The sequence below is a fragment of the Amphiura filiformis genome, chromosome 12, assembly GCF_039555335.1.
Source record: "Amphiura filiformis chromosome 12, Afil_fr2py, whole genome shotgun sequence".
Classification (NCBI taxonomy): Eukaryota; Metazoa; Echinodermata; class Ophiuroidea; order Amphilepidida; family Amphiuridae; genus Amphiura; species Amphiura filiformis.
Genome location: NC_092639.1, coordinates 54830588 through 54843048, shown reverse-complemented (window position 1 = coordinate 54843048; position 12461 = coordinate 54830588). Strand labels below are relative to the sequence as shown.

At 36.4% G+C, this 12461-nt stretch overlaps 1 protein-coding gene across 1 annotated transcript; it reads right to left on the bottom strand.

Moving 5' to 3' along the window:
* Positions 1-2179: 2179 nt before the first annotated feature.
* Positions 2180-5638, bottom strand: LOC140166432 (uncharacterized). The gene has a single exon (XM_072189895.1). The coding sequence runs from the start codon at positions 5499-5501 to the stop codon at positions 3795-3797; it is 1707 nt and encodes a 568-aa protein (XP_072045996.1). The 5' UTR covers positions 5502-5638; the 3' UTR covers positions 2180-3794.
* Between the last annotated feature and the right edge of the window lie 6823 nt (positions 5639-12461).

The window sequence follows — 12461 nt, the reverse complement described above, 5'->3', positions numbered from 1 at the left end:
GAATTACGTATCGTGTTCTATCCCTTGAAACTTTGTTTAAGTTTCCGTAACTCGCAACAATTTTGAATAAAGGGATGTTTATTTCAAGTTGTTAAAGACGATTATGTTAAAACTGATTTGTCTTTTAGTTCTTGAGTTTACATATCAAAATGAAGAGCATTTTAATTTTCACTATAAAGTAAAGTACATTTTCTGTCAGATTTTTTTTTTCCATTTTTATTGCCCTGTACTTGATTTTATAAACTATAGGGTAATTTTGACAATACGCGCGATATTACATGTGATACGATAGCTAAAACACTCTAATCATAGTAATGACGTCACCGTGTTGCCGTGACGTCACTGTGTCAAATTTGCATACAGCAATATTGATATTGTTTCAAGCATAGGTTCGAAGAGCCACAAAATTTTTGCGGAGGTTATATCTGTTCTATTCCTTTTCTTTATATCGACAAACGGAAATATTCTGCTCACAAAACTATGCCCAGTCATGGGTTCATGAGATTGTATGATCACGTTTTACCTCGACTTAAGTCGTGTTCACACAGTCGGACTTAAATCACTTATTACGAGTCTTAAATTAAGTCGGTAATAGTATCGGATATAAGTGGCAGTGTGAATGAGCGTCGGATATAAAAAATATTACTATATCCGACGTAATGTGCTTTAAATCCGAAAATTTAAGGCTGAAGATGACCAGGGTTAAGAGCTGTTAAGACCGATTGAAACGTTACGTCCGGTAATAGTAATTACGTGTGGACATGCAGCACTATTGGGCTGTCGGATATAACTGTGAGTATATCACTCGCGCAAAATTTTAAGCAGAGTCATAGGCGTAGATCCCGGGGGGATGGGGGGGATAAATCCCCCCAATATTTTGCCAGGGGGGTGGTCCATACAATCACCCCCCCCCCCATGTTGACGCCTGATAATGGGTTTCTGACCAAATTAACCTCATATTTGGCCATTTTTTGCCCCCAAAAATTTTTAGCGCATTGGGGACAAGTAAGATATGTATATTATAGGGGCAATGACTACAACTAGTGTACTGAAAATTCAGCAACTCAAAGCAAGTAGTTATTCATTTATTGATCAAATATTGGTTTCCCCTCGTTTTTGACTGTAACCCCACAACTGTTGTCTGGACTACAACTACTGCACTGTAAATTTTATTTCAGCACAGACAACAGTTGTGGGGCTACAGTCAAAAACGAGGGGAAACCAATATTTGATCAATAAATGAATAACTACTTGCTTTGAGTTGCTGAATTTTCAGTACAGTAGTTGTAGTCCTTGCCCCTATAATATACATATCCTACTTGTCACCAATGTGCTATAATTTTGAAGAAAAAAGCAAAAATAGGCATAAAATTGGACAGGGGTGTAGTTCCCCCTTAACTACATTCTATTGTCGCGAAAATATAAATCAGGCCCAAACACTGATTCTGTCTGGGCGCATGATGTCGACCTGTAATTTTGAGGTCATGACTAAAGAGTTGGAGAGTCTATTGTTTTGTCGGAATCTTCAATTTATCAAAATAATACATAGTTCTATATTGCAGAGTTGCAATCTAGATTAGGAAGCACATTAAGCTAAATTATAAGGACAAAGATATTATTCGTAACAAGGTACCTTGAATTGTGATGTGAAGTCATCAAATCACTACTCGACCACGGTAGGGTTCGATACCACGAGTGCATGGTCTAACTTCATCAAGTTTCCAAAATGCAATAATAATCATGATAATAGGAAGAAGAAAGACAATTTAATCGGAGACTTCTTTGAAGATATTGAGTTACCATTTTTGTTTTAAAGTTTCAACCTATTTATCTATACAAAGAGATTTGTGTAAGGTCAAAAACTGTCTATTGCTGATATACATGAGCTAATATCCGTCAAACTTTCCTGTTATTTCGGTCAAGTACATCCGTTAAGGAATTTCACATAGTCCTTCATGGTGAAGAGTTTGGGATTAAAGTTGCCTTTCTGGGGTCGATGTTACCAGACGCAGTGGTGTCCTTTTCAATAATATATAATAATACATTCGCCTGGTCTTTACTGACCCGCTGCCAACCAGGCATTTTCACATCAGCGTCCCGAAAAAACATTACTTTAGAATATGTCAATTACAGTGCAAGGCCAAAATATTGTGAACAGATTTCAGCACCGCGCACCGGAAATTTTAAGCAAATAGAAACTATCAGCTATACAGAATTTAATACTTGTTGTCATGCACCTTTGATTGTTTCTAATCCATAATTGTATTTTACAATGATTTGGCAATATTCATACATTTCTATAAAAATAGATATTTTTTTAATTTATTTTTTCTCCACTAAATGGTAGTTTACATCAGATATTTAATTCTAGCGCTTATATCATCATCATCAATCGTGTATCAGCCCGGTGTATCAGTTCGTTAAATAAGTCGATCGACTCAATGTGCTTTAAACATCCCGTAGATTCACGTGGGTAACGAGACATTTCAGCCATACACAAGTTCGACTAACATTTCGATCGCATGAACTCAATTTCCAGGTCGTCGTCGTTCTCAGCATATATTACAATATGTTTTGAGGGGAAGTAGTCAAACCTACTGGTCCCAAGTAGTCAAATCATCCAACACCGAGTTTTGACTACTTCCCCGAAATGGAACATTATTGTATCTGTTTTACTATACCTCATTTTCACTATCATGGTAAAAACCGGTACCGGCCAGCGTGCCGAACGGCATGATTAATGAATATTTTGCTTACCTGGTTTTATTGGAGGATTTCTGTTTAATAAATTTAGATTGATATTTTTCTAATTTTCTTTTTAACACTCCATAAATATAAACAGTTTGTTTCATAAAACGTCAAACCTGCAGCAGCTCCATTTTCACGATAAACGCATCTGCTACGTCTGAAGGAACGGTGACGCGCGGGTCGAGACACCGTGTGGTAGTAGCGGTGCGGAAGTTTGTACTACTTCCCCGCGTGCGGGTAATTGCACAGGCGCGGGGATGTAGTTAAACTACCGTACTCGGACGCTGACGTTATTAACCAATAAGATGTCTGGATTACCTAATAAGTATTTATGAGGTATAGTAATATTGTTTTACGTTAATTGTCCCATCGCCACTAAACCAAAATAAGCAAAGATAGCAAAAAAATAATAATAATCAATATTCGGTCAGTTTGCATTTCATCACAACTCGTTAGTACTGTTGTTCTATAGTTGCTTTGGCATTGACCTTTAGTGAGAGATCCGATTTTGGCATTTGTCGGGAAGTCTAACTCATCTCTCAAGTGAAAGTGCTTCTCTGCTTTACTTATTAAAATATCCAGCACCATAATTATATTATTAATTGAAAAAATATTTTCTATATATCTTACGAATGCAGTTTAAATTCTGTCGATGAAACTCGACATAAAATGATTATTTCTGATAGAATATTTGCCATCAGATCCAATACAGGTTATATCAAAATGTTTAGTTCCCATATCCAGTGATTATGGACAAAACAGTTATCCAAGTATAACATAAGATGCATCTAAATAAAAGGTCGTAAGAGTGTAAGGTTATACATTATGGCTATATCAAGAGGACCAAACTGGAATAAGCAGGGGTTTGCAACAACGTTATATTATGGGTACCAATCATTTTGATACAGCGTCTGGCGCGTCTGGATTAATGCAATCTCCTCCTCAATGGCATAAACACAGAAAGATCTGGATCGCTAATGCAGTAGTATGTTACAATTAGCCGATTGCCTATTAAATCATTTGTCTATATAGCATACATTCTTCCATTAAAGAGTCTCGCCTTCCTTTTCAACAATGTCTTGCAACATTTTCTGCTTTTCTTCACTGTCGTCAGCGTTTTTTAAATTATTATTTTGTCTCGCAAAAGTAGGAATCGGACAACCAATAGCCGTGTTCTCATAATGGTGAACTGTACTGTCTTCCCAGATACCACATCCTTCAAAGGTTGACCACGTCTTCCCCGGGTCCTCTTCAAGTGGTGCTGCTTGATAAAAATTCTCAGAAGCAGCATTTCTTTGAGACGTATTATAGATGGTTCCTTCATACATACTATTTTCAAATTCATTAGCTAGCGGGTTGTTAGCGGCTGGTAACGAGTCTGTCGGACTGTCCGGTACGACTGAGAGTTTTTTACGAGGATTATTTCGTCGTTTCTTCACAACAACGACAATGATGACGATGATAATCAAAAGGCATATGAAAACAACGACAGTCGCTGTTACAGGAGCAGTAGATGATTGTTTCTTTTGTGAAGGATCCTGCCTGCTGTTATCAGACTTACCATCAAGAATTGCAACTCTCTTGTAAGTGTGCGTCGTTTTTGTTTTAGGACCACTTTTTGCAGATGTGGTCTTCGTCTCATCAGAACGTTTGGTGCTGCCAGCTTTCGTTACCTGCGCAGTTGTTTGTACTATAGTAGGGCGATTTGATGGAGGGTGACTAACCATTACAGTAGCAGTAGGCCCAGTGATCATCGCAATTCGTGTAAGCGAGTTGGCAGTTAGTCCAGACGGTAACACAATCTCGCACATGACATCCATTCCATTTTCATCTTCTTGGAGGTCATGTAAGGTCAGGTAAGACGCATTAGATGTCTTCAGGTCTGTCTGCACTACCCCTCTCGAGGAACCGCTCTGTAGAACTCCATCCACGTACCAATCGATGCGATCAATGGATGGAAGGCCTTGTCCAGAGCAGGTGAATCTCACATAAGCCCCAGATGTAGCCATAACGCTTGCAGGTAATAACATAACACTAGGATAGATCTCCAGAGGCATTACATGACAGTAGCTTGTTTCGGATAGTGCTGGGCTCATGGCATGGCAGCTGAATTCAACACCGTTATCAAACGGGCGCAATTGATATTCCATGATGTTAGTGTTCTCCCTAATTTCTCCAATTCGCATACCTTCCTTATACCACACTAATTGTGCGGGTGGATTGCCTCCAGAGAATTGGCATGACAGTTGGATTATGTTGTTTTGCGGAGAACTAGAAGGTGTGATTACGGAGTGGCTGCATCGAGGTAACGCACTGTCCGGTGGTCGTGGAAGGACTCTCAATTCATGCTCCGAAAATATGCCTCTGTCACGATAGTTTCCTACATGCTTACAGTTATATATTCCAGCATCATCAAGTTGCACGTTTTCGATGATCAAAGTACAGTAGTGAGTGAATCGAAACACTTTCTCGGACCTGTAAACAGTTCGAAAGTCTCCATGACCGGTGTTGAATATTGAATCGTATAGAGAAGCTGTTGTTTCGGCATTAACAAGTACAGGTGTGTTCGAGCTGTCCCATTGTATTTGCCATGATACGTCACCAGCTGGTAGTGTCTCAGTTAAAGAGCAACTGAATTCCACTGCTTCTCCTGCTAAGACAGTTTTTATCTGCTGAGCTGCGACGTGAATTTGTCGTAGTAGCAATATATCGATGATAGAACCCAGTAGTAATATCATAAAACGGTTAGCCATTTTGACGGTGTTTCTACCACTATGGGAAACTTTTCACATTTAAATGGTTCACTGCTGCTATCTGGTAGACATCGATGAAAAAGTGATCTAAAAGCCCACATCCGGAGAGAGGTTTATTGAAACACGTCATGTATATTATGGCCCGTTTCCTTTAAGTTAAAATGGATATGAGTTAACTGGATCATTGCTTTTCGCCAGCCCATTCGGGGCTGGTACCTGTTTCAGGTTTGGGGTCAGTTTACTCAAGAGATTATATTTTAGTGGTATTGGAATGATTTTTTTTTTACTTTTTGTGGTTAAATTTTTTTAAAAATATTTTAATTCGATTTATTAGGAAAAGTAAGTATGTTTTGCCGTTTCAACGAACGAAAACGAGTGAGTATTACCAAAGTTATGTTTGAACTAATTAATTATGACTTTAAAAGTTTCAAGGCCTAAATGTAACAATAATAATAATTATATATAGCATCATATGGTCAGCAGAAGAAAATCTGACATCACCTATGATGTCATATCAGTGTCCTTGACCGGGGTCCTTACTCCTTGACCACTGAACAGCGTGATATCATGTTGATAACAGATCTATAGAATCAAAATCTTCATCATATCCCCGGATCATATCACAGATTCTCAACAATCTGTGATCATATGGACCATATTGATGTGAAAGTAGTTATCTATCATATCCTGTGTCGTTTTATGGATAAAAATGACTCAAAATGTTATTGATGAAATGGTTGCTATCATAAACATCAGTTTTGTCTTTTCAACGGAAAAATCCGATGCAAAATAAAGTTTTTAGGGCCTAGCTATAATATGGGCATAATTTATGCATATAGTATTGAACAATGTACCCCATTTGACATGCACTTATAGATAAATAAATTGTCTTACTTTATTAATTTAATAACTTCTTTATTATAAATAAAATGACACATAACTATTTGATTCATAAAATTACATTTAACAAAATGATTGAAGAGAAAACACACAAGGCACTAGGCAGACTGTTATAGAATGGAGTATGTAAGATGCCATGTCCATAGCTTCGCAGGAGTTTCCGACTAGCAATCAACATGATCAGCACATTCAGAAAAACACAGTTTAAGAGTGAAGATTGTAGTGAGTAACCAGTCCTTTATAAATGTGCTGGCCACTATCTATTATAATATAGTAGGCTTAAACTATACATTGCGAATTAATTAAGTTATTTTAAAATAAAATGTACATGTAAGTTAACTCAAACCGGCAGTGTATATATCGAAAGCAGTGAAATCGGACATTCCTAAGCGAAGATATTGAGTTCGTAAGTTCTGGTATTACAAAATTGGAAATTGAGATATCGTGGGTAAAAAGCTGAAAAGGCAAAAAAACTCAACGACAACAACAACAACAACAACAACAACAAAACAAACAGACCAGAACAATTTGGAGTACATGTAATGAATTAAAAGAGTTGACATGAGATTAGGAATTAATGTTTTCTGCTGTTTCAGTGTGCATGTTCTCATCGTTGATGGTTTGGTGGACTGTCATGTAGATGTAAGCGTGATCCTAAAAATGCCTTTCACATTGACCAAAACTAATTACAAGACCTCTTCTACATTGAGGCTGGCTTTCCCTTTTAAAGGGAATTTTTATTACATTGTTTATCAGTTTCCTTTATCGAATCTATCTAGAGTATCCGTTTTAACTGTTAAAATTTGATACCATTCATTTTGTGACTCGCGTTTTCCAGTGAAAATATACCAACTGTCTTGAATGCATGGGCGTTTATAAAAAAACAAATCTTAAAGATTTTACAAACCATGCCTTCTAGGTATTTGCATTTCAAGCATACACTCAATACTAAACTATGGCATATGATTCAATGTCACTCTCACCTCGATTAACCCCTTTCTGTTACCCATGCTTACCAACTTTTGCGTACGTGAAGTTCACATGGTATTAAACAGGTTTTCAATAATAATTTTGAGCCATATAGTTTTGCTATTAAAATTTCATTGCCTTCTATGAAAGCGAATTTTATTTTCAACATTATTGGAAAAAGATATCTGCTATTTTCATCACGAAAGGTTTCCTTGTGCCTTTATTAATATCCTATTAATTTGATTAACAGTAGTTTTGGAATCGAAAGCAAAAGTATCTGAATCAAAAATGTTTAATGTTTTTGTTCTTTTGTTGTATTGTGTCTGTATGGTTTTGATTCTTGTAGTTTATGGTTTTGCGTGATCCTTTCTTGTCTGTGATAGAAATTTGTTTGTGTTTGTAAGATTTTGCTTGTGTTTACCATTAGTTTTGTTCATTGAATGTATTAATAGCATTTGTTTGTGTCTATGTGGTACTGATTTTTGGTTTTTCTGATCATTGCTTCTGATTATTATTAATATTAATAAATTATGTGTTTGTGTCTATCAGGCCGTTAGTGCTGGGTACCTCCGAGCCTTTGCTACCTGCATGTATAATAATATAGCAATTATAAAATATAAGACATTATGTAACGTAAAGATACTATTTTCTGCAAAGTACATATATAGTAATACCCCATCTTTTATGAAATTGTCCAATGTAATTATTACATTCGTAGTTGTATTGTTTTTGTTTGTATTGGTTTTCCAATTCTTTTGTGTAATATGGACCTATTGACTTCTCTGTGCCATCAAGGAAAAGAACAGTTTTGTCAGCTTATTAAGATATGCGATATTCTGAATCCCGGTATATACTAGTACCTTTAATATCTTTATTATTTTGAACGTTATTACCTAATACTTTGGCACATAAAATGAATAAATAAGGACTTAGCCCGTCACCTTGTCTGAATCCTCTGTCCACATTATAAGATTCAGAAAGAAATCCTCGTTTGATACCTATCCACGTATAGTATACAGGTGAATGAACTCTGGTTTTCCTTGTTGCTGTTTCTCTGTAATAATAGTATTTTGGTACCTGTTTGGTTTTGTCTTTTTGCTTTACCTGTTTGGTGTATTTTTTTGCATCGAGACAGATAACTGAACAAGTGATAACTGATATCGCAACTTCTGCACTTTTAAGAAATCAATAAAATATCTAAAACTAAAAGGTTTTAGATATTTTATTCATTTCTTCTCCATATCTTCATAACTTTTAACCCCCCCCCAAAAAAAAGCCAATTGCTTATACCTTCAGGGTTTTGACAAAATAATATAATAGGTGAACCACATGGCTCAATGTTTTTCACTGCAATGTTTTTCGAATTGCAAAAATGTTTCGAATGGCTCAATGTTTTTCGAATTGCAACACGAATAGGTTATTGACCTCTAGTTTAAGCTACTTTATCCTGAAGTACATTAACATTATGATGAAAACATGAAAATCACTGAAAAGAATTATATCCTTTGATGTGGGTATGTTTGGGGTGGGTATGTTTTGCTTGGGTGTGAAGCTAACGTGATGTTTGTAATTCATTTTAAAGGAGGATTTCGTGATCCTAGCATCCTGTTTTTTATGATGACATTTTTCAGTAGATATCCACGAAAAAAGCTTATTCCCAAATGTTCAGTTGATTCCGATTTTGCGTTTGCAAGTTATGCATGATTTAGTGTATTACACTGCTCCATAGGCCACTGCTGTCATTTTGTTCTGGTATACCAGAACGAAATTCAAATTTGGCGATATTTTTGCAAAACGAATTAATCTGCAGAAAATTTTTGGTACATAAACATTATATAGCCAGAGGTATCCAGTGGTATAAAAATCTCGACTTTTTTTGAGAAAAGTGGGGGATGAGGCTGTGGATCACAAAATGCCCTTTTAAAATGGATGAAGCTTCAAAATCACATTTGGAGTTTAGCACTGTGCAGTGTGATAATGATTATCAGCCATTTTCAAACCAACGGAACATAGTGTATCATATTATATTATGTGGGTAGGGAATGGGTAACCTCCATTGCATATTATTCATTGTTCCATCATGAAATAATATTCATAACACACACACACACCCCTCCACCCCCACACACACCCCTGCATACCCCACACCCACACATTCACATTGTCTAGAGAAAAATTATTACGTCCCAATAATACAATGAAGGCTGACAACAAATGAGCACAAATAACCATGACATCATTGCCCTAGACAATTTCGGCGCGGGAATTTTGAATATCGCTTGTTCAGAGATGGCTGTTTTTATTCCTTTTTATGGTTAATATGAGTTTCTTTTAAATAGAACCATGTGATTCGTGCTTGATAATTATTTTTCAAACACATAAGACATAATGACTTACTTGCAAAATACACAGAATATAGTATGCCGGGATAGTATGTATACAGGTCACTACTGAATGTCCAGGGCCAATCACAGGAAATAGTGTGACTCTGTATCCTGATATAATAGCTTATAATGAGTTGACTCCAATGTCAATGTCAAATGTAATTGTATTATATCTACTAATTTAAATTTTGAGTGATAATGATGAACACATACATGTTGTTTACAAAAGTAAATAGTGACTGCAAAAAACAAAATTGTTTATAAAACCTTAGTCAATTGAAGCGGTACCAGTATCGGTGGATTTACTAAAGAGGTTTAGTTATCCGCAGTTATTATAGATCGAGTGGACTTTGCATTCGATTCGCTTAATTCGCTGTAGAAGTGACGTAATAAATCGGATTAACTACCATAGCAATAGATGAATACAATAATATATTGCCCTGCACTACAAGCCGGTTGCACTCATCACCTGTGTATGTCTGCAATCATAGATTGAATACAATACCGCTCTTTTCAAAGATACTAATCTTACAAGTGCGAGTGATCAGCATGATATGGTTCAATGTATAGATACCGTGAACGTTGTAGTGCAGGGCGATATCGTCAAAAATTGTATTAATCTATTGCTATGGTAGTTAATCCGATTATAACGTCACTTCTACAGCGAATTGCCCATATTCACAGGGGTTGATGTACATAGACCGCTCGCTCACTTGTTCAAAAAAGTTCAAAAAAAGATAACTAAGTCGAAGCCAACCAATTTGCATGTACTATATGAACGATAATTGCACACGGATTACTTAGCGACTTCAAAATTTGAAGAAAAAAATCGCCTTTGGCTTAAAAATCCGGTAGAACTTGAACATTTATGAAAATTCAGTTCAAAATCCAAGATGGCGGCCGTAATCGAAAATTGTCAGAAGAAGAAAACTAAATCGAAGCCAAGCCATTAACATGTCTCACATGATAGGTAATTGCATACAGATTACTTGGGGACTTTAAAAAATGAAGAAAAAATTCGTCTTTGGTTTCAAAATGCACAAAATGGCAAAAATCCAAAATGGCGGATATACGAACAAATGATCAGGGCCAACACCTGACAACCGGCGTTCTGGGCATGACAAGTTGACAATAACATAACACTCCGTACTTAGTTGCACGTTTAAATTACTTTCTTGTTTCTTTTTTATTGAAAAGAATTGATTGTGTTAAAATACTTAATTCAACTACAAATGTGCGTGTTTTTGCTGGACCATGAAATGGTACAAGCCTATATTAGTGTTTGTTACTTACTAAATTACTTACTGAGTAACCTTTTGGTCTGAAAGGGGCATATGTTGAAATGCCACGAAGTTATGACCACCCGCGTGGTGTCAAATGAAATAGACAAAAATACAGAAATACAGGGGGTTCTACTCCTTAAAGTTGTGGTCCATTTTGATCTAAATCATCAGAAGTCGCCCAATTGGGCTTCTAATCACGGGTTTAGCAACCGGGTGACACTCCTACTGGGGTGACACTCCTCATAAGACCCTAGGTCAGCATTCATATTTGTGTCCTTTTGATATCACGAAATGACAAGACGGTATGACCCCCAAATGTGAGAAATGAAAGAGAGCAAAGTCCCCCCCCCTCGCCTGAAGCCACATGGTTCAGCTATGGTGCGGTAACCGCACTAGTTTTACCAAGACTACCAAGTTGCTGCTTTAGTTTCATTATTTTTCATCGTTCATCCGGAAAGCCAACCTCACCAATGAGTACGTGCTGGTAATAGATGTTAATTAAATACTATAGCTTCCGAATCAGACCATCAAGTTATTTATAGAGTCATGAAATCTAACTATATTTTACCATGTTTACCCATTTCTTTACCCGCTTCGTAATGTTATACTAGACTCGAACAATATTAACAATGAGGAAATATATTAATGTCAAATCTGTAAGGCTTCATGTCCTGGAATAGACCTATCGTTTCCTTGACTAGATCGGTTTCAATCCAAGCTGCTCCCAATTGGTTGATTCTTCCCACCACCGCCACCACCTCAAGAACTCACTCAGCTGAATTTGTTATACACAGATGTCTCATGCTAGGACCAGAGGATGCTATGGTGTCATATGACAACATAGCATAATTATATAATAGCCTTCCTTGGACGGTACACTTCGCATCATTTGTTGAACAATGGCACTATTCTTGGTGACCACATCTTTAACTAAGCTAATAACCTCCTAGCAAAACAAAAATGTTATTAAAACGTTTATTCAAAACGTTTTAATGTCGGGTTATATAAAGGTCATAAAAACGTTTTTAAACCTTAGTTTAAAATATGTAGGGCAAACATTTAAGTAACATTCTATTTAGAATGTTTTGCATCAAGTTTTCAAAGATGTTTATTGAAAGTTATTAACGTTTTCTATAAAACGTTTTGTGTTTACTGGGCTCATGTCTGACCCAGATGACAAACTACTGCAATTGGCAGGGGGTTATTTACAAACCTGATCATTCACCATACATACTAGAGAAATTATACAAGAAACGAATATGGTAACAAACAATTTCCAAAGGTTTAAACTGACGTTCAGCTTAAATTCAACTAACCTTGAATTTTCGATTTGTAGACCAAAAACTTGGCTTTTGTTACCCACTTTTGCTCGAATGAGGGCGTCGTATCGGTGTATAAGGACCAATCTTCTGATGAAGATGTAT

Bases quoted from the DNA above. Each gene is read 5' to 3' on its own strand.
- LOC140166432 (XM_072189895.1), bottom strand. From the start codon at position 5,501: ATGGCTAACCGTTTTATGATATTACTACTGGGTTCTATCATCGATATA.